Source organism: Oncorhynchus clarkii, chromosome 2 (assembly GCF_045791955.1).
Source record: "Oncorhynchus clarkii lewisi isolate Uvic-CL-2024 chromosome 2, UVic_Ocla_1.0, whole genome shotgun sequence".
Lineage (NCBI taxonomy): Eukaryota > Metazoa > Chordata > Actinopteri > Salmoniformes > Salmonidae > Oncorhynchus > Oncorhynchus clarkii.
In genome coordinates, this window is record NC_092148.1 from 48,089,848 (window position 1) to 48,113,045 (window position 23,198).

At 40.2% G+C, this 23,198-nt stretch overlaps 1 protein-coding gene across 6 annotated transcripts in view; it reads left to right on the forward strand.

Moving 5' to 3' along the window:
- LOC139368689 (SPG11 vesicle trafficking associated, spatacsin) overlaps positions 1–23,198 on the forward strand; it is a 94,889-nt gene that overhangs the window by 25,958 nt on the left and 45,733 nt on the right. For 3 of the 6 annotated variants that reach the window (XM_071107944.1, XM_071107922.1, XM_071107933.1), the window contains exons 15-18: positions 3,967–4,177; positions 14,469–14,672; positions 18,278–18,384; positions 19,378–19,523. In XM_071107944.1, the coding sequence (XP_070964045.1) occupies positions 3,967–4,177; positions 14,469–14,672; positions 18,278–18,384; positions 19,378–19,523 (668 nt within the window). Of the gene's footprint in view, positions 1–3,963; positions 4,178–14,468; positions 14,673–18,277; positions 18,385–19,377; positions 19,524–23,198 lie in introns of all 6 variants that reach the window. The other 3 variants (XM_071107911.1, XM_071107901.1, XM_071107892.1) reach the window with 1 other exon arrangement.

Consider the following 23,198-nt stretch of genomic DNA (forward strand, 5'->3'; position numbering starts at 1 on the left):
CACCTTGTTGGGATTATGTGCTGGTTGGAAAATGCACCTAAAAAAATGTAAGTGCCTGAGCTTGACCAATACATTTTTCTGACAGTAAAACAGTCCTTTTTCTGATAGAATAGCAAAATGGATTTCAAAAGTTATGTGGTCCAAAAGGTACCGCATTGTAGAAATGAATCGACTGGGAAATGTATAACTTAAAATACATTGGATTAGTTAGACGATTTTTGAGTTGATAGCAAGCAAGCTAAAGTTATTAGCTGACTGGCTTTGGACTGAACATTGCTAGCAAGTTATGCTAGCTGACGTTAGTTGCTACTTACAAGCGACAAGATCATATATCCAGTCATTCTCGTTGTCTCAGTGTGTGTCCCTCAATGTCATTCCGCTTGAATGTCTTCGGGTCTGCATTTTTAAAGGTCAAGTCCAAAATGGAGGACATTAACAATCCCCCCCCCCCCCCCCATTTGTGCCCATAGTGCAGAATAATTACTTAAAAAGCTGGACCGCTCCAGATCTGAATGGCAAGAGTGTCTGTAAGCTTTTCTTCCAGCCCAGCACATAACTAATTACAAATCTTACCCAATTGCCATGATTTGTTAAGTTGATTATTTAAGTCCGGTGTTAAAGCTGGGCTGGGACAAAACCCTTCACGCACTCTTGCTCTTCAAGACTTTCTGCAATGACTTAAACAGACCAAAGCAGGAGAACAGTTGTTCCAGGTTGAAACAGCTTACCTAGTTAAGAGGTGATAAGATAGAAAAGGAAAAGGTTCAATTAAGGTTTGCAATTTGGCGTCAATAACGTTATCCAACTAAAAAAACAAATGTGTGAATATCAATTATTGTAAACCGCACCATAGCAGGTTGGACTAAATAAGGTTACATAAACATGCCTACTACTAATAAGCATCTACTGTCCAGAGGGTAACAGCAAACAGATCAATGTTTTCCCCCTAGTAAAGTTGGCACACTGTTGACTTTTCTTGCATTACTCATCTCATGTGTATTTACTGTATTCAATACTATTCTATGGTATCTTAGTCACTTAATGTTTACATATCTGTCATTACTCATCTCATATGTATATAGTGCTTTCTATACTATTCTGCGGTATCTCATTCACTTGATAATGTTTACATATCTTGCATTACTCATCGCATATGTATATACTGTATTCTATACTATTCTACGGTATCTTAGTCACTTAATGTTTACATATCTTGAGTTACTCATTGCATATGTATATACTGTATTCTATACAGACTCTCTGACATCGCTTGTTCATATGTATATAGTCTTAATTCATTCCTACAGTACTTAGATTTGTGTGTATTGGGTATATGTTGTGTAATTTGTTAGATAATACTGCTCTGTCTGAGCTAGAAGCACAAGCAAATTAGATTTGATTTGGGAAAGGATGCTAATCAGTCCATCTCTGAAACCTCTCAAAAAGCTAGACCAAAATAATACAGCTAGCTGCTAGGGTAGCTACAAGGCAGGTAGTACTTGAAGTACTCCCCTACAGACACAAACAAACATTATCAAGAACGCTTAGCCTCACCATCTAGGTTAGCTAGCTAGTTAACTAGCAAGCTATACAGTTAGTTTATAAAAGCCAAAGTAAGCTAATGTAGCCATCTAGCCAGCCTAATGTTGCTTACAAGCTAACAATCATCAGCTAGCTTGCTAGATAACGGGTATTGTGTAAACTTGAAAACTTGCCCAAGACAGTTCACATAATTGTTCATAAAAAAATGGAGCCAGTGTATTTATTACAAAATGTTGCTAAAATGAGAGTTAATCTTGCGATTTTTACCTTTGCCTCAATTTGGCATTCTTGTCTCTGAGTTGAAACACGGCGCTGCACTTTCCAGAATGACCACCTAATTAGTAGGAATAAAGAACTTTGCCCACCAGAGCTGCACACATTTACAAGCACAGACTTTTGTTCCAACTGTGCAAACCCCACGATTTACAACTACAAATCATTTTGGCACAGGTTAATCTCTAAGTTAGTTACAAAACTCTGAGCGCGCAGATTCAACATCAGAAAATGTAATTTTGATTCACAGAAAAAGATTAATCAGTCGCAATTTTAGTAAATTAGTTTCATTCATCCTCAACACATTTCAAGTTACACGTTTGCAAGTGTTGTATTTATTTACACAGTTACGTGCTTGCGAGTTTTTTTGCATTTATTCTCAAAAGAAGTTACATGTTTGCTAATATTTTTTGCAACTACAAAACTGATTATATAGGTGCAACTCACATGTGACTCCCCGCCTCGATTCGGTCTTATATAGAAACATTTTTTATTGTATTTTTATATTGGACAAAAGTAGAGATTGGTATATGGTATATTTTCTACTGCAGTTGAGGAACAATGGGAAAGTAATTCTGCTTTGAAAGTTGATAAACTTGTACCCCACTTTGAAGAAAATGGCCCTTGAATGTTTTGGTACACCTACTGGAGAGCTCTTCTTTGTCTGCACCCATTATGCGTTGTAAGCCTTAGCCCCACCCATCTCTTTTAGGATTCACATGTGAGGCCATGTGCTAAACAGAGTGAATAGTGTAGGAAACAACCAAATATTTCACTACTAAAAGTGGGGAAAGTAGTAGAAAAAAGTAGTAGCACAAATACACTTTATCTAGTTCTTGGCCTATATCCTAATCTGACTTTGGTGCAGGTCATGCTGTTCTTCTTATTACAGTCTCTGGTAAACACACTATATCAAATAAAATCTATGTTTATTTGTCACATGCACAGGATACCGAAGGTGTAAACGCTACAGTTAAATGGTTGCTGAAATAGAAAGTGTCCAGATAACAATGATAAAATATGCATACAATAATTGTATATTATTCTTACCCAGGCACACTTCTAAATTGATGGGTCATGTGAAAGAAATACTATAACAACCCCCCAGCTAAGTGGATGGGTCACTATTGTCTAGACATGTAAACATGTACACATGTTAATGAAATACAATAGATGGCTGTAATCACCCCCATAATTAGCAATGCAAATGGATTTTTGATACACAAATAATATTACTACGGAGATCATACACGTAATGTCAGCTAGAGAACCAGCAAGCTAATGTTCACTAGCTACCTAACAGTACGCTTTAACTTGCAATGAAAATGACTTTCTGACAAAATTAGAAACGTATAATATCTGAAAATGTAGCTAGACACTTACCCGTATACACGGATGAACGCATCACAGGCAGACTGCTACCCCTTTAACTCCATTTTTTTGTAGTTACACCTTGTTTGGCCTGCGTTGTGTCAAGTCACTCCGGTTCACACTCACCGTAGTTGTAGTCCATTACAACAAAAATTCAGGTCAGCAATGTTGTTGAGAGCAGTCCATGTTGTAGAGAGCAGTCCAACGTCTTTAAAAAAAACCTGCGGTAGCCAGAACTCACGTTATAGACAGAAGCACTCTACATGGCAGAGCAGTCCGAACTCCTCTCAGCATGTCCAGCCCATCCATTATCTCAGCCAAATATGGCTAGCAGGAAGGTTCCTCACTTTTTCCATGGCTAAACCAACTAGGCTCATAATTAAACAATTATATTCATATTTACAGATGACATACACATTTGTTATTAAGGCACATGAAATTTCACATGTTCCAGATGGCATTTCTGCCAAAGAACGCATTTTGATTTTAAAAAAATAAAACAATGTAAAATTGCCTCCTGTGAAGTAGTGACGTGCGACATACGACTGACTCAATTCTTGAAAAGGGTCACAAATTTTACGTGCAAATCATACTTTACATGCTTGTACACTTATGTCTCTAATTACTTTCATATCTTCCGCTCATTAACTACAACTTTCGTGTGGAAGGGTGATATTTAAGATATTTAATATTACGTTTTTCTTCAAATTCAATACTGTATTGAGCAGTTAAATGAGCAGTTGACACTATTTTCAACATGTGTTTATGTTTGACCAGCAGCTGTCAGTTCCTGTGACCCGGGGGTCCTGTGGTCATACCTCACCTCCCACCACGACCAGCGGAGGGTCACCGAGTGGATTGAGAGCCTAGCCGCCCAGAATGGTGACCCTTCCAGCGCCCCCCAGTGGCCCACCCTCACGGCAGAGGTGGTCAACAACAACACCCGGTGCAGCGCCCACATGAGGAACCACATCCTCTACATGTTGGCCAGGTAGATCCTATTCTGGGATCATCTTTGTCTTGTTTGAGGACAGTAAAGTATTAACTATCTGTTCATCTCTCGTGGATGCATGTAAAATAGGATGGTATCGTAAGACTCCTTAAAAACATGGCACTTCGCCCGGGTTACATCTTAGTGGGCGTGGCTTATACTGGGTACAGTGCACTTTTTTGTATTTATTTTTATTTAGCCTTTAACAAGGCAAGTCAGTTAAGAACAAATTCTTAGACAAACTTTGTGCCCGATGCGCATTAAAAACGTTTTACCAGACACAAACTCAGTCGACACGAAGTGATGGTGAGTTAAGATATTTGTAGGCAACTAGTGTTGCACTGTACACCGAAGCTTGGTTCATGACTAGATTTTTTTGTGAAATCAACTAAAAGTATTGAAGTTATTAGAAAATGTATTTGCCCAAGTTTATCATAAGACACGTACAGAATGTACACTACCGGTCAAAAGTTTTACAACACCTACTCATTCAAGGGTTTTTCTTTATTTTTACTATTTTCTACATTGTGGAATAATAGTGAAGACATCAAAACTATGAAATAATACATAAGGAATCATGTAGTAACCCAAAAAGTGTTAATAAACCAATCAAAATATGTTTTATATTTGAGATTCTTCAAATAGCCACCCTTTGCCTTGATAACAGCTTTGCACACACTTGATATAGGTCACCAAGTGCTAACAGTCCGTATCTAAATAATATGTGTGAAATTCTTGAGAGTGTATGTAATGTAAATAGAGAGGTCTACTTTCTTGGGGACCTGAATATTAACTGGTTTTCAACATGCTGTCTGCTCAAGAGGAAGCTCACTGTGTGAGAACCAGTGCCTGTAATCTCTTTCAGGTTATTAATCAACCTGCCAGGGTGTTTACAAACACTACAGGAAAAATATCATTCATATGTATTGATCACGTTTGTACTAATACTGTAAAACGTTGTTCTAAAGTTGTATCCGTACTCATTGGATGCAGGGATCACAATATAGTGGCTATATCTAGGAAAGACATTGTTCCAAAAGCTGGGCCTTAAATAGTGTGTATGAGATCATACAAAAGATTTTGCTGTGACTCTTACAGTGGGGCAAAAAAAGTATTTAGTCAGCCACCAATTGTGCAGGTTCTCCCACTTAAAAAGATGAGAGAGGCCTGTAATTTTCATCATAGGTACCCTTCAACTATGACAGACAAAATGAGAAAAAAAATCCAGAAAATCACTTTTTATGACTTTATTTGCAAATTATGGTGGAAAATAAGTATTTGGTCAATAACAAAAGTTTCTCAATACTTTGTTATATACCCTTTGTTGGCAATGACAGAGGTCAAACGCTTTCTGTAAGTCTTCACAAGGTTTTCACACACTGTTGCTGGTATTTTGGCCCATTCCTCCATGCAGATCTTCTCTAGAGCAGTGATGTTTTGGGGCTGTTGCTGGGCAATACAGACTTTCAACTCCCCCCAAAGATTTTCTATGGGGTTGAGATCTGGAGACTGGCTAGGCCACTCCAGGACCTTGAAATGCTTCTTACGAAGCCACTCCTTCGTTGCCCGGGCGGTGGGTTTGGGATCGTTGTCATGCTGAAAGACCCAGCCACGTTTCATCTTCAATGCCCTTGCTGATGGAAGGAGGTTTTCACTCAAAATCTCACGATACATGGCCCCATTCATTCTTTCCTTTACACGGATCAGTCGTCCTGGTCCCTTTGCAGAAAAACAGCCCCAACGCATGATGTTTCCACCCCCATGCTTCACAGTAGGTATGGTGTTCTTTGGATGCAACTCAGCACTCTTTGTCCTCCAAACACGACGAGTTGAGTTTTTGCCAAAAAGTTATATTTTGGTTTCATCTGACCATATGACATTCTCCCAATCTTCTTCTGGATTATCCAAATGCTCTCTAGCAAACTTCAGACGGACATGTACTGGCTTTAGCAGGGGGACACGTCTGGCACTGCAGGATTTGAGTCCCTGGCGGCATAGTGTGTTACTGATGGTAGGCTTTGTTACTTTGGTCCCAGCTCTCTGCAGGTCATTCACTAGGTCCCCCCGTGTAGTTCTGGGATTTTTGCTCACCGTTCTTGTGATCATTTTGACCCCACGGGGTGAGATCTTGCTTGGAGCCCCAGATCGAGGGAGATTATCAGTGGTCTTGTATGTCTTCCATTTCCTAATAATTGCTCCCACAGTTGATTTCTTCAAACCAAGCTGCTTACCTATTGCAGATTCAGTCTTCCCAGCCTGGTGCAGGTCTACAATTTTGTTTCTGGTGTCCTTTGATAGCTCTTTGGTCTTGGCCATAGTGTAGTTTGGAGTGTGACTGTTTGAGGTTGTGGACAACAGGTGTCTTTTATACTGACAACAAGTTCAAACAGGTGCCATTAATACAGGTAACGAGTTGAGGACAGAGGAGCCTCTTAAAGAAGAAGTTACAGGTCTGTGAGAGCCAGAAATCTTGCTTGTTTGTAGGTGACCAAATGCTTATTTTCCACCCTAATTTGCAAATAAATTCATTAAAAATCCTACAATGTGATTTTCTGGATTTATTTTTTCATTTTGTCTGTCATAGTTGAAGTGTACCTTTGATGAAAATTGCAGGCCTCTCTCATCTTTTAAGTGGGAGAACTTGCACAATTGGTGGCTGACTAAATACTTTTTTGCCCCACTGTAGGTGTGTCTGTCAACCAATGTGAAAGTGAACGAATCCAGATCAAATGGTTTAAATCGTTCAGCTGCCATGAAAACAAAGGCATCAGTCAACTCTGGAAATTACTTCAATGCTCTCCATGCTGCCCTTTTGACCTTTTCATGAAACTGCATGGAAGCCTGGCAAAGCCAAACTCTTGTGCATTCCAATCTTTTCGCAGATGGTATTGATGCAAATCTCCTGTTAGTTTTTAGCCATACCAAAAGCAACCCACAGCTTTTTGGTTGGATAATCCTTGGTAAGATAGAAGAACAGCCCAGCAATGAGGTCTATCTATATCCACTGTTGAAACGATAATGGTCTGTGCACCCTTTTGAAGGGCATCTTTAATATGAAGGCATACTCTAGTGCAGGAGTGTCCAACCCTGTTCCTGGAGAGCTATCTTCCTGTATGTTTTCGCTCCAACACCAGTTGTTACTAAACTGGTTCAGCTTATCAACCAGCTAATTAATAGAATCAGGTGGGTTGGAGTGAACCTACAGGATGATAGCTCTCCAGGAACAGGGTTGGACACCCTGCTCTAGTGTCTCACTCTTCATGGTCACATTCTGGCATTGATGTCAGAGACCTCTTTAGCACCACAGACTTATCAGTTGTAACAGATCTTTTCCTTCTTCAAATTCATTCCCACACACCATATGTGTTAACATTTTGAAAAGCTCCTGTTTGTTATTAGGATTTCTGGGAAAGTCAGAAATTACATGGAAGCTTTCTATCGGATGCCTTTCCCTCACTTTTCTCTCATTGAGTGTCCCACACTTGATTCTACTGCAGTTTTACAACTGGTGCTCTACCCAAGGCAGGAAGATACTACTGCCATATTCGACAAATGTGTCAATGATTTTGACAGAAGAAGAGGGCGTGGTGAGAAGGAGTCTACAGCAATCAGGCCTAGCAGATCAGAGTTTTTGATTAGCAGGTTAAGCATTCCGGTAGTTGTAAGGATTGGAGGACATGGGTTATTCTCATGAGAGAAAAACTTGTTCAGGTTTCCATCTCAAAACTTGCTCGCTATGTAAAGTTGAAAGTGTACAATCACATTTTAATGCTGATATTAGCCTTTTCTCCTTTGTGACTAGCCTTGCCTTAACATTTTTAAACAGTGGTACATTTTCCCTCTTATTGCTCTGGTGGATGGATGTGTTCCTATCCACAATGACTTCCTTGAGAGATTGAGAAGTGCAGAGTTTCACAGTGGTAATGAAATCTTTGCTTGCACAATTGCATGTATCCAAAACCAGAAGCCCTGGACATTTACAGTGCCTTGCGAAAGTATTCGGCCCCCTTGAACTTTGCGACCTTTTGCCACATTTCAGGCTTCAAACATAAAGATATAAAACTGTATTTTTTTGTGAAGAATCTACAACAAGTGGGACACAATCATGAAGTGGAACGACATTTATTGGATATTTCAAACTTTTTTAACAAATCAAAAACTGAAAAATTGGGCGTGCAAAATTATTCAGCCCCCTTAAGTTAATACTTTGTAGCGCCACCTTTTGCTGCGATTACAGCTGTAAGTCGCTTGGGGTATGTCTCTATCAGTTTTGCACATCAAGAGACTGACATTTTTTCCCATTCCTCCTTGCAAAACAGCTCGAGCTCAGTGAGGTTGGATGGAGAGCATTTGTGAACAGCAGTTTTCAGTTCTTTCTACAGATTCTCGATTGGATTCAGGTCTGGACTTTGACTTGGCCATTCTAACACCTGGATATGTTTATTTTTGAACCATTCCATTGTAGATTTTGCTTTATGTTTTGGATCATTGTCTTGTTGGAAGACAAATCTCCGTCCCAGTCTCAGGTCTTTTGCAGACTCCATCAGGCTTTCTTCCAGAATGGTCCTGTATTTGGCTCCATCCATCTTCCCATCAATTTTAACCATCTTCCCTGTCCCTGCTGAAGAAAAGAAGGCCCAAACCATGATGCTGCCACCACCATGTTTGACAGTGGGGATGGTGTTCAGGGTGATGAGCTGTGTTGCTTTTACGCCAAACATAACGTTTTGCCGTGTTGCCAAAAAGTTTCAGGTTTCATCTGACCAGAGCACCTTCTTCCACATGTTTGGTGTGTCTCCCAGGTGGCTTGTGGCAAACTTTAAACAACACTTTTTATGGATATCTTTAAGAAATGGCTTTCTTCTTGCCACTCTTCCATAAAGGCCAGATTTGTGCAATATACGACTGATTGTTGTCCTATGGACAGAGTCTCCCACCTCAGCTGTAGATCTCTGCAGTTCATCCAGAGTGATCATGGGCCTCTTGGCTGCATCTCTGATCAGTCTTCTCCTTGTATGAGCTGAAAGTTTAGAGGGACGGCCAGGTCTTGGTAGATTTGCAGTGGTCTGATACTCCTTCCATTTCAATATTATCGCTTGCACAGTGCTCCTTGGGATGTTTAAAGCTTGGGAAATATTTTTGTATCCAAATCCAGCTTTAAACTTCTTCACAACAGTATCTCGGACCTGCCTGGTGTGTTCCTTGTTCTTCATGATGCTCTCTGCGCTTTTAACGGACCTCTGAGACTATCACAGTGCAGGTGCATTTATACGGAGACTTGATTACACACAGGTGGATTGTATTTATCATCATTAGTCATTTAGGTCAACATTGGATCATTCAGAGATCCTCACTGAACTTCTGGAGAGAGTTTGCTGCACTGAAAGTAAAGGGGTGAATAATTTTGCACGCCCAATTTTTCAGTTTTTGATTTGTTAAAAAAGTTTTGAAATATCCAATAAATGTCGTTCCACTTCATGATTGTGTCTCACTTGTTGTAGATTCTTCACAAAAAAATACAGTTTTATATCTTTATGTTTGAAGCCTGAAATGTGGCAAAAGGTCGCAAAGTTCAAGGGGGCCGAATACTTTCGCAATGCACTGTATCTAGGAATGGATTCCCCTTACTTGAGATTGTTGCACAAGCTGAACATTTGATGTCTGGTGTGATGAACTTTGCTCGTGTTGAAGGTTTTGTGTTAAAAGGGGACACTCATTCAAAAGCTGGGATTCAAAATCAACCAGTAGTATGTCCTGCTACTACCATCCATCTCCAGAAGGCAGTAGGGTTCTCCGTTCCTTTTAGTGGGTTTCCCCTGTTCCTTTTACCAGCTAATTGTTTTGCACATGGGCTTGGTCAAGTGGCATGCATTAGAACCTGTTTTGTGTTTTTGGTAAGACCAGGAAGTCTGAGAATCTTGCTAAAGTTAGCTGGTAGAGCTTTCATGTCTCATGTGGATAGGAATCCACCTTGCATAGTTTGTTCTGTCCAGTGCAAAGAACCAAGGCCTCTAATGTTCCAACATAAAGACCAAAATCTCTAGTTATGTGTGTATAGACAAAAATCAATTCAAATTCAAGAACAATGTTCCAGAACTGGAATGTTGAATACCTGCTTTCCATGTATGCAAAGAAGTGCATGTGGATTCGAACAGCCAAACATCTTTCAGGAATTTTGACAATGAACATAAAGTAACTTGATGACTGTGCCTGGTTTTGGTCAAGTGTGCTGCCACTCCAGCAAATGCTTACCCAGCACCTTACAACGTTCCCTGTTGGTCCCTTAGCATTTTCCCTCAGGACGTTAGCTGGGTAGCTGTCTGGAATTAATATTATATGTTGACTGTTTTGAAAATACCTTTAGCTAGCTAACCAACAAGACCTAACATTTTAAGTGAACAAAATCTGTGGCTATTGTTTGTTGACAGAACAACCATGTGTCCGCTTTAAAGTCTGATTACAATTACACATGTTCCCAATCAATTAGCTACATAATGTAACTCCTAGAGCGTGTTGGCAATTCTATCTGTTAGGTTAGTCAGTCGGTCGAGCAGTGAATTTCAAACAGATTCAACCCAAAGACCAGAGAGGTTTTCTAATGCCTCGCAAAGAAGGGCACCTATTGGTAGATCGGAAGAAGAAAAAAAAGCAGACATTAAATATCCCTTTGAGCATTGTGACGTTATTAACTTGTTAGGGCTAGGGTCCTTTTTTTCTGAATTTCAGCCTGACTGATGTGCCCAAAGTAAACTCCCTGTTACTCAGGCCAGAAGCCAGGATAGACATTAAATATCCCTTTGAGCATTGTGATGTTATTAATTACACTTTGGATAGTATATAAATACAGCCAGAGAGGAAGGAAACATCAGAGAGGAGAGGAAGGAAACAGCTCAGGGATTTCACCATGAGGCCAATGGTGACTTTAAAACATTTACACAGTTTAATGAGTGTGATATGAGAAAACAACTGAGGATGGATCCACAACACTGTAGTTACTCCACAAAAACTGACATAAATGGTAGAGTGAAAAGAAGTAAGCCTGTACAGAATAAAAATGATCCAAAACATGCATCCTGTTTGCAACAAGGCACTGAAGTAATACTGCAAAATAATTGGCAAATCAATTTACTTCATGTCCTGAATAGAAAGTGTTATGGTTAGGGCAAATCCAACGCAACACATCACTGAGTACTACTATTCATATTTTCAAGGATGGTGGTGGCTGCATCATGTTATGGGTATGCTTGTGATCGGCAAGGACTGGGTCATTTAAAGAAAATGTAAACCCTAGAGGAAAACCTGGTTCAGTCTGCTTTCCAACAGACACTGGCAGACATTCACTTTTCAGCAGGAAAATAACCTAAAATAGAAGGCCAAATATACAGGTTTTGAGAATGACACAAATATACATTTTCACAAAGTCTGCTGCCTCAGTTTGTATGATGGCAATTTGCATATACTCCAGAATGTTATGAAGAGTGATCAGATGAATTGCAATTATTGCAAAGTCCCTCTTTGCCATGCAAATGAACTGAATCCCCCCCAAATATTTCCACTGCATTTCATCCCTGCCACAAAAAGACCATCTGACATCATGTCAGTGATTCTCTCGTTAACAGAGGTGTGAGTGTTGACGAGGACAAGGCTGGAGATCACTCTGTCATGCTGATTGAGTTTGAATAACAGACTGGAAGCTTCAAAAGGAGGGTGGTGCTTGGAATCATTGTTCTTCCTCTGTCAACCATGGTTACCTGCAAGGAAACACGTGCCGTCATCATTGCTTTGCACAAAAAGGGCTCTCCTAAAGTTGATTCAGCTGCGGGATTGGGGCACCACCAGTACAGAGCTTTCTCAGGAACGGCAGCAGGCAGGTGTGAGTGCATCTGCATGCACAGTGAGGCGAAGACATTTGGAGGATGGCCTGGTGTCAAGAAGGGTAGCAAAGAAGCCACTTCCCTCCAGGAAAAACATCAGGGACAGACTGATATTCTGCAAAAGGTACAGGGATTGGACTGCTGAGGACTGGGGTAAAGTCATTTTCTCTGATTAATCCCCTTTCCGATTGTTTGGGACATCCGTAAAAAAGCTTGTCCGGAGAAGACAAGGTGAACGCTACCATCAGTCCTGTGTCATTCCAACAGTAAAGCATCCTTAGATGTGTGGGGTTGCTTCTCAGCCAAGGGAGTGGGCTCACTCACAATTTTGCCTAAGAACACAGCCATGAATAAAGAATGGTACCAACACATCCTCCTAGAGCTACTTCCCCCAACCATCCAGGAACAGTTTGGTGACGAACAATGCCTTTTCCAGCATGATGGAGCACCTTACCATGAAGCAACTAAGTGGCTCGGGGAACAAAACAAAACATCTATATTTGGGTCCATGGCCAGGAAACTCCCCAGACCTTAATCCCATTGAGAACTTGTGGTCAATCCTCAAGAAGCGGGTGGCCAAACAAAAACCTGCAAATTCTGTCAAACTCCAAGCATTGATTATGCAATAATGAGCTGCCATCAGTCAGGATGTGGCCCAGAAGTTAATTTACAGCATGCCAGGGCGGATTGCAGAGGTCTTGAAAAAGAAGGGTCAACACTGCAAATATTGACTCTGCATCAACTTTGTGTAATTGTCAATAAAAGCCCTTGACACTTTTGAAATGCTTGTAATTATTATTCCATAGTAACATCTGACAAAAATATCTAAAGACACTGAAGCAGCAAACTTTGGAAATTAATATTTGTGTCATTCTCAAAACTTTTGGCCATGACTGTACACTGGAGTTGCTTACCAAGATGACATTGAATGTTCCTGAGTGGCCTAGTTACAGTTTTCACTTAAATCAGCTTGGAAATCTTTGGAAAACCTTGAATGGCTGTCTAGCACTGATCAACAACCAACTTGACAGAGTTATAATGTGCAAATATTGTACAATACACAATACACATTCACATTGCAGCCCTTAATGCTCAAATCAGTTTAGTTTTTAAAATCAGTTTTGGAATAATGCCTGTCCAAACAGCAAGTTACAAGTGACCAAATCGGATTTGTGTATGTTCAGACAGCAGTCATTTGCTGACATGGCTACCCTAGTTGTCATAGTGACAACAGGTGTGTGTGTGCAGGGATGTAGATTGATTGGTGGTGGTTCTCCTGTTTCCTATCACTTAGAAGTTATGTAGCAAGCTTAGGTGACATCAATGCCTGCCATGTATGTTTGCCAGTCGTTTTGAATGTTCAAAATCATACGGTAAGAACACTTTTAAAGCCTCAAAGGATAAGATGATCCAACTTTCAAATTGAGTCCTTTTTGGCTAGCCACAACAGTCAACTAGCTAGCTAGGTAGCTGTTTAGCTTTCTAGCACATTCACTAATTTGTTTCCAAACAATTTACAAGCTAATTAGCTACCACATGTTATTGTCAAACTGTCAACAGAGTACCTAGCAACCAACAACGTATGCCAAGAAACCGTCTAAAAAAACACTTCAGGGCAAATAAATCAGATGTTACTGTTCAGATACAAGTCGCATGGCCAGGAATCAGATTTGACTTCAAACCACCTACGAAAGTGATCTGAAATGTGGATTGAAATATCAGATTCCATGTGCTTTTTGGTTGTTCAGACTGCAGGAAAAAGAACAGATTTGAATCGGTTATGCAAAAAAACTTAGATTTGAGTCACTTCGAACTGCCAATGTGAACAAGGCTTTAGAGACTTAGCCCAGAATGACTCACAGCTGTAATCGCTTCCAAATGTCATTATAACATGTATTGTTGCAGGGGTGTGACTACTTTATGTAAATTCAATTTCTTTATCTAATTTTTAAATAGTTTTAATGAAATAAAATCTATAAACATGTTTTCACTTTGTCATTATGAGGTATTGTGTGTAAATGAGTTAGATAAAAACTAAATGTAATCAATTTTGAATTCAGGCTGTAACAACAAAATGTGCAATAAGTCAATGGGTATGAATACTTTCTGAAGGCACTGTATGTTTAGTAGAAGAAATACTGGAGCCAAAATCTCAAAAATAAAGAAAAAAAATGTATTATATTGAGGTGCTTCTTTCTGGATTAGTAGGCTTACTTGCGAGCCCACCATAGTAGAAGCAGAGAAGCAACCTCACAGTAAAAAAATGTAGGCAAGTGTCGGCCTCTTGTGGCCAAACTGGTATTGCACCCTACACTGCTGAATACACGTAATGAATAGTCATATACAGTATATTACACTAGATATGTAAGAAAGCTATGTTAGCTGCTAACCTCCATCACCCACCACTCTCTTTGCAGGAGAGGAGTGTTCATCCAGGCCGAGATGGCTGATTTTGAGCAGCTGTTGTGGAGGCTGGGCCAGGCAGGTGGGGTGATGCAGGCCAGCCCACCCATTCCCCAGTACCGCTCCCCTCAAGGACACGACTTACACACACGCTTCATCCACCACTGCCTGGACAATGGCCTTCGCTACCTGCTCTACACCTACCTGGAGCACAACAGGTGAGGGAAAGGGACAATCAATATTTCATGACTATTTGCTAGGAGGAGGCTATGACTGAATCTCAAACCGAAAACTTGGCCCCAGAGCCCTTTTTGTCTTGAGTGGCCACTTGCTGATGTGTTCATTGTTTCCAAAAATGTTTCAGTGATAATTTCTACGATAGCCTGGCTAATCCGAGTCACTCGACTCACAGCGAAGGAGAGCTGTGACACGCTGGTCTGGATAGGAGGCCATTATAAATGCAGTATTCTGCAATTTTTCATTGAGAATCACTATTGGCTCCTTAATTTGTCGCTAGATGACATTTTGCCATTGCCGCAACAAAGTCACAGCACCAATTTGCCTTGCTGCGGCACAGGTGCGGGCGTCAGTTGAGTATGGCAATCGCCATACCCTAGCTCAAGACCAACAATTTAAAGTAGGCCATTTTTTTGTGGGAACTAAAATCATTCCAATCCCGATTTAACATGCAATAGCTGTTTAGAGTATTGCTTGGCTGGCTTTAGGACCATGGGGAACATCGCTCGGCCTGGGCTCCTTTTCTCTCACTTTTAGAATGCAGAGTGTGCCCGTGTGCTTTGCCAGTCAGCTGTTTAGGCAAAAATATACATGTCCTGTTTTTGGCTTCAAAGACGACAATTGTAGGCTATAACATAAACTCAGCAAAAAAAGAAACGTCCTCTCACTGTCAACTGTGTTTATTTTCAGAAAACTTAACAGGTGTAAATATTTGTATGAACATAAGATTCAACAACTGAGACATAAACTGAACAAGTTCCACAGAAATTGAATAATGTGTTCCTGAACAAAGGGGGGAGTCTAAATCAAAAGTAACAGTCAGTATCTGTTGTGGCCACCAGCTGCATTAAGTACTGCAGTGCATCTCCTCCTCATGGACTGCACCAGATTTGCCAGTTCTTGCTGTGAGATGTTACCCCACTCTTCCACCAAGGTACCTGCAAGTTTCCGACATTTCTGGGGGGAATGGCCCTAGCCCTCACCCTCCGATCCAACAGGTCCCAGACTTGCTCAATGGGATTGAGATCCGGGCTCTTCGCTGGCCATGGCAGAACACTGACATTCCTGTCTTGCGGGAAATCATGCACAGAACGAGCAGTATGACTGGTGGCATTGTCATGCTGGAGGGTCATGTCAGGATGAGCCTGCAGAAAGGGTACCACATGAGGGAGGAGGATGTCTTCCCTGTAACACACAGAGCTGAGATTGCCTGCAATGACATCAAGCTCAGTCCGATGACGGACCCCCCGCCTCCAAATCGATCCCGCTCCAGAGTACAGGCCTCGGTGTAACGCTCATTCCTTCAAATATAAACGAGAATCCGACCATCAATAGAAAGGCCTCTTTAGTGTCCTGAGTTTTCATAACTGTGACCTTAATTGCCTACCGTCTGTAGGCTGTTAGTGTCTTAACGACCATTCCACAGGTGCATGTTTATTAATTGTTTATGGTTCATTGAACAAGCATGGGAAACAGTGTTTAAATCCTTTACAAATGAAGATCTGTGAAGTTATTTGGATTTTTAAGAATTATCTTTGAAAGACCGGGTCCTGAAAAAGGGACGTTTCTTTTTTTTGCTGAGTTTATGTGCATTGTCATGTTGTGACTGGAAGATAATTGAGACAATGCAAATCATTAATGATTACTTATTTGAGCAGAAAAAAATGTTTACTTCTTGCTGTTGGCCAACTTCATCATCACACTCTGCCTGCATCCCTAATCCCTCTAGCCTACTAGCCCAAAGACAGGCAGATGGTGATATTGAGTCGTTTCATCTTACTGTACAAAGGCAATGTAAGCAGCTGTCATTACACTCGTGTCCCGCGTGAGCCAGTTCGTAAATAAAACATTCTCCATTCAGCCTGTAAAGGCGTCGATTTCCTCCTTACCTCAATTTAAAGGAGAGAAGGCGGGGAATTTGAAAAAAATATGCACACTTTCTTAATTAAATGTCTAGGAATGCTAGTCCTGGATGTTGTGTATTGCGTTCAGCCAATCATGTTGCAGCAGTTTGTTGTTTACGCCTGGCTGAACGCAGGGTACAACATCAGGAATTAGCATTAGCCATTCTAGCATGGTGGTGTAAAATGAGGTTTCATAGAGAAAGTATGCATATTTTCCCTTTTTTTTTTCTCTCGCTGCCATGCTATTAAATCGAGTTAAGGAGGGGATGTTTTCAGTACGAACCGGTACATGGGGGATACGAATGTATAGCCCGCTGCATACACTGCTTTTGGACGGTAAGAAGAAATGTGGGTAGATGCTCAATTCGCCCGCCTCATTCTCACAAATGTATTCCGCTGTTTATGAAGTTTTTCATTCAACATGTGGCAATGAGAAATTGGTGCTACAATACCTTTTTTTAAGAAATACTGCACCTTCAAGCACAACTCCTTAGCTAGATGTAAACTTGTGCGACTAAAGCCGGGCGTGCACTGCACGATTTTTGGCCCCAATTTAGCTGTCCCAGACATGTTTTTGAGATCGGAGACAGAATCCCCATGTCGTTGCCTACTCAACGCTCTGCCATCATCAACGCTCGTTTAATAAGAGCAGATCAGAGACACAATCTTAGGGCTAGCGATCCCGTCTTTGTCGGCACAATGCTCTTGTAGTGTGAGATGTGCAACGTATGACAAGTTTTGAGAACGGTGATCAGAAATGGCCAGTGAGCTCGCCAGTAAGATGATGACTTTGCATCACCCAGAATGTGTAGACTTTCGAGCAGGAGCGATGACTACTACTAGTATGCGTTTATACTTTTAGAAGCCAAATTGTAAAACTGTTACAGCTCTGAAGTTCACAAGCACTGTTATCAAATTCAAATTGTATTGTCTAGATATTTCATCTCTGTATGGCAGAGGCAGCTTTGAGCCACAGCACGTTCTAGCTACGTTAACAATCTGTTCATGTGGTCACATCGTTGTTTTCGCGAGACAGCGTGGTATTGAGCATCCTCATGATGCAAAATCGTTCAAATTAATTACAGATTTCTTGATGATTCATTCAGACTATTTTGAGGGCGGCAGGTAGCCCAGCGGTTTGAGCATTGGCCCAATAACCAAAAGGTCTCTGGTTCAAATTCCCAAGCTAACAAGGTAAAAAATCTGTCTTTGTGCCCTTGAGCAAGACACTTCACCCTAATTTGCTCCAGGGGTGCCATACTACTTTGGCTCACCCTGGAAAAACAATTTGCTCCAGTGTATGTGACAATAAAACAAATATATTTTTCTTTAGTAGTGGCTTTGTTGTTGCTAGGTAACACGCTAAGATTTGTGGTTAGAACTTGATGCCTCGGGAGCCGAGTTGGCACACTTGGTAGAGAGGTTGCTGAAAGACACAGTAGAGCCCTCGATCACTCGACAACTAACCGTTGAGATTGACTTGTGTTCGGTTTGAGATTCAGCTAATGTATTGTATTTATTGTATTAGGAGCTTACTGGTCTTGGTTTTGAAAGTATTTTCAATTGTCAAACAAACAATCTCCAATTGAAGCTATTTGTGGCTCAGATGACACTGCATTTGTGAAATATACTGTATGTTTTTGTAGCTCGTGCTCCATCTTTGTTTTCTTTCTTTGTATCAGGTTGACACCCAGGAATTGCCCTGCTCTAGCTGATAATGGTCTTTATGAAAGTCACCCGTGGTTTGAAATGCTGGTGAAAATGCAAGAGATTACCAGAGACCTCTCAGGTATGGCAGTTTTAGTTATGTGGTGATGGGTTCTGATTTCTTAACCTTTGGAATCATGAAATATACTTATTCATTTCACTGAGGGAGAGAGGGTAATGTATAACGTTTACATTATGTCAGGATATGTTATTGTTAGCCATCAGGGATCCTATGGGAGGAGAAGAGACAGTCGGGTACCAGTCATCATGACAGCCATGAGTTGGAGAGGAGTGTGGAATTTGGGCAGTGGTCAGGTTAGATGAAGTGAGGAATAACTTCTGGATAGCAACAGAGGTGTATTGGCTGTCCAGATGTGTAAGAAGGGGCTCAGCATAGGAGAAAGGGTTAAATGTCAGTGTTTGTGTGAATATGTTCTTTGTCTTATGCAGATGTATGACCCAGTAGTTGAATAAACTTGGTTTGAGCTCGATTAAGCATCCGTGAGTTTTTTTTAGTCTGTTTATTTTTAACCTAATAGTGGTATGTCATGTGTTATTGTTGGTGCTTAAGGTTGATTTATAGTCCGTCTTACGAAATGTCTCTAGACCATTAGAATGCGACAAGTGTCATTGGCCAAAGCTACATTGAATTTATACTCATGCCGACTGTCTGTAGACTGTCAATGCGACTGTCATTTTCCTTGTTGCATAGGCATGAAATATTTTCAACTTTGAACCTGTCGTTGGGACCATTGTTAGGATAGCCTGATTTTGACAGCATCAAGAAGTTCTACATTTCTGTTAAAATAAAAGTTGTCTACAGTCTAAACAGATATGTTCGGTCGTCATTTGAACTGTCGAACTAAAACACTGTTGGAAAGTTGCTTTCAGTTGCCTGACTTGCTAGATTAGCATATCCTAAATACTTTTTTTAAACTGATGGGTTTATTGGTATAGAGCAGGTATGCTATTTGGAACACCAGGCTGCTGATGTCATGCAGCCCTATTTGTTTTTGACATGTAGTTTGACGAGTCATTAATAACCATTAAATAATTGTGTGTCTCTGTCCTGTAGATCCAGAACGTGTGTTCCAGGCCAGTCTGACCAGTGCCCAGGTCCTCATCCCAGGCAGCCAGGCCATGGTTAGCAGCATGCTCCTGGAAGGACACAGTCTTCTGGCCCTCGCTACCATCATGTTTGCCCCGGGTGGCATCGACCAGGTCTGGACCTTTTCTCTCCTCAAAAGCCTTATATTTGGTAACCGCGTGATGCTGTGTGATAACTGCATTAGGGTATCTCACCTTATAATTCTGCCTTCAGCGATTTCCTAGGCAGGAAACAGGAATTTCATGCATATAGTTTGTTTTATTTCCCATAGTGGCCATTTTTTGGAATGCGGTGATCAGGCTGGTTCCACCAGGCTATTGGCCAAAAGGTGAACAGCTCCATCAGTGCAAGACAAAACCTAATCTATTGGCTCCGGTTATAATACCATGTACATTGGTTTATATACCTCAAATTTCGTCATAAATGTCCCTCCTACTCTCAGATACAATGGCAATATAGTTCACAAGCCTCCTCACATTGTCTGCCACCTGTTAAACAATCTACTACAAGCCCAAGGTCTCTCCCCTCCCTGGGTGGGGACAGAATGTCCTGTAAGGACACAGTATTCCAGCCGGTCTGACGATAGCTCCATTTGTTTCTACCAAGGAACAGAAAGTCCTTGTTCTAATTCTTGACTAAAACTACACACCTTATATTCAGTATTATGATTATAATAAGATTCATACATTCATGCAGTAACAGAGTAGTATTCTGTTTAGTTGTAATTCTAAGCTAAATGTATACATAATTTAGTCATGATTAATAAAAATCCCATAACAGTATGCCCAATGACTAGATATGACGTATATAACGTGACACCATTCATTCCTATGTGAAGACTCAACAGTGCATTGAAATCAAATCAAGTCGGTTAAAGGTGCAATATGCTGAAATCATTCCGCCATTTACTGGTTGCAAAAATTCTAATAGATTGCCTAATTTCAGTTTGGGGCAAAAGTAGAAAATCATTGCATCTTCTAAATCGCTGTGCTATATCTTTTCAATAACCAAATATATTGTATTTTTAGCTGTTTGAAGCTAGTGTACAAAACCAAAAGTAAAAGACAAAAACATAAGCATGGGAAGCATAGAAATGGTGCACATCTATTGCTTATTAGACTTGCTTTCAATGCGAATGACAGGTCTATAATTCCCATTTCTATGTGAATTTGGTAAGGTCATCCTTAAAGTTACTTATTGCATCTTTTAAGATGGCGTCTCATGGAGACATAACATGCTCAATTTGAGGTACTCCAGGTAGTGATGTTTCAGGCTAGCTTAGTGCTGCCCCCTTTCATTGAATAACTCAAGTAGAAGGCCTACTGCAGGCTGTTATTATGTAGTAACTAAATGATCCTTATACAGTTGCAGCCAAATATATTGGCACCATTGCACTTTTGTTAAATCATTCCCTATTTGTTTCAAAAATGACATGTTCATCCCCACACGAAAATCAATTTTTCAACACATTGATTCAAGTCAGAGTGATTTTTGTTTTGTTTTATTGTGATAACACACCCAGTGGTCAGACTTACCAAGAATAGTTTAGCAAAATAAATATAGTTATTTCATGGATTTATTTACAAAAAACACTATTCACACGTACGACAGATGCACATTTTGCATAGATTTACAAATAAAATGTTACTTAAAATCAAAATTACACAAGATCTAAAAAGTCCTAAGAACCAGTGTGTGGAATATTTTTATTTTTTATTTTTTATTTAACCTATATTTAACCAGGAAGGGCTTATTGAGATTAAAATCTATTTTTCAAGAGCGCCCTGGCCAAGATAGGCAGCAGCAAGTCATTACAAAAAAAATACAGACAGACAACATGAAAAACTACAAGTAATCTAGTAAAAACCATTGAATTCACAAGAGTATAAAACAGCAAATTAAAAACATTGACAGGTCAGGGAATCAGCCTCAAAATCCTTAATCAGTGATTTAAAAACACCAATCGGGACAAGTTCTTCCAGTTTAAAAGTATTTTGTAAGGTGTTCCAAGACGATGGCGCAGAGTACATAAAAGCCCTTTTACCAAATTCAGTTTGGACATTTGGAACAGTTAGCAGGATAAAGTCCAACGAATGAAGAGAGTACCCACCACATTTCAATAAAAATGCACAAATAAAAAGGTATTAAACCCAAAATGGCTTTGTATATAAAAGTATACCAGTGACTGAGCCTACGAGTGACTAGAGAAGGCCAGCCAATCCTGGTATACAAAGTGCAGTGGTGCGTAAGGGTTTTGCAGTTTAAAATAAATCTCAAAGTGCCATGGTAAAGAGTGTCAATTGATCTCAAACAGTGAGCTGAAGCATTCATAAATCAGCATAAATGTAGCTGATACTAGCCTCCTTCTGGCTTCAAAAGAAAAACAGGCCTTATTCTGTAAATAAAATCCCAATTTCAGCTTCAATTTTTTTGTAAGTTGTTGAATACGCAATTTAAAAGAGAGGCCGTCATCAATTAATATCCCAAGATATTTATATGAGGTTACAACCTCAATCTCCTTGCCCTGACAGGTAGTAATAGGTAAGTTCTTCAAAACAGAGTCCTTCAAATCACATGACGGTAATTCATTAACATTACTGTTACCAGACATAGACTTAATAGCCTACCAGAAAGTTCTAGGGTCATTCAGGTTATCAGTGGTAACAGACATAAAATATTCAGACTTGGCCTTCCTGAGAAGAAAAGAACGCTTGTTTCGGAACTGCCTAAAAATAAGCCAATCAGCATCAGAACATGATTTCCAGGCTTTAGCCCAGGCTAGATTACGGTCGTGAATAATACAAGACAGCTCAGAAGAAAACCATGGATTATCCCACCCTTTAACTCTGAACCTGCTGAATGGGGCATGTTTGTTTACTATTTGGAAAAAAACATCATGAAAGAATTTCCAGGCAGTTTCCACATCAGGAATAAACTCAATCTTGCTCCAGTCAAAATAAAACAAATCATGAAAGAAAGCCTGCTCATTAAAACACTTCATATTTCCCATACGAATAAAACGTGGGTTTGTCTTTGGAACCTTAGTATTTCTAACAGCAACAACAGCACAATGGTCACTTAAATCATTACAAAAAACACCAACCGCACGATATTTATGTGGAACATTTGTCAATATCAAATTGATCAGGGTAGATTTATCTGGACATTTAAGATTTGGGCGAGTGGGTGAGTTAATCAACTGGGTAAGATTCATAGAATTACAAAACATTTTTAAATCATCAGACACCGGCTTTAACCAACACCAGTTGAGATCACCAATCAAGATCATTTCACTGCAAAGAAGTTTAGACATAAGGTGCGTCAAATAAGAAAATGCATCACCGAGAGCAGAGGGGGGTCTATAACAGCCAATCACAGTTATAGAGAAACCTCAATATTCAAAGCAAGAAATTCCAACTGTTTCCAAATTGCCACATTTAAATGAAAAATACCAAAACCAGATCTAAATTTAAAATCAGAGGGAGTTTGGAGATATTTCATATCAGGGCCAGGGTTAGGTTACACGTTACCTGATATAAAACAAAAGAAGAATAACTAGGCACCTCTGTTTAAAAACCTTGCACGGCTTCTCTTTTTTTAAGAGACCTACCGCAAGCGAATTCTACAAGTGAGTTTCCAGACAATACAAAACAGTAATTTAAAACCATTAGACTTTGGTAGAGACACAAATTCGTACTGTTTACATCATGCCACAAATACATCGGCTCTTGGACGAGTGGACCGAGTGAAAAAGAGCGAGTTCCTGCAGACAAAATGTCCAATGGACG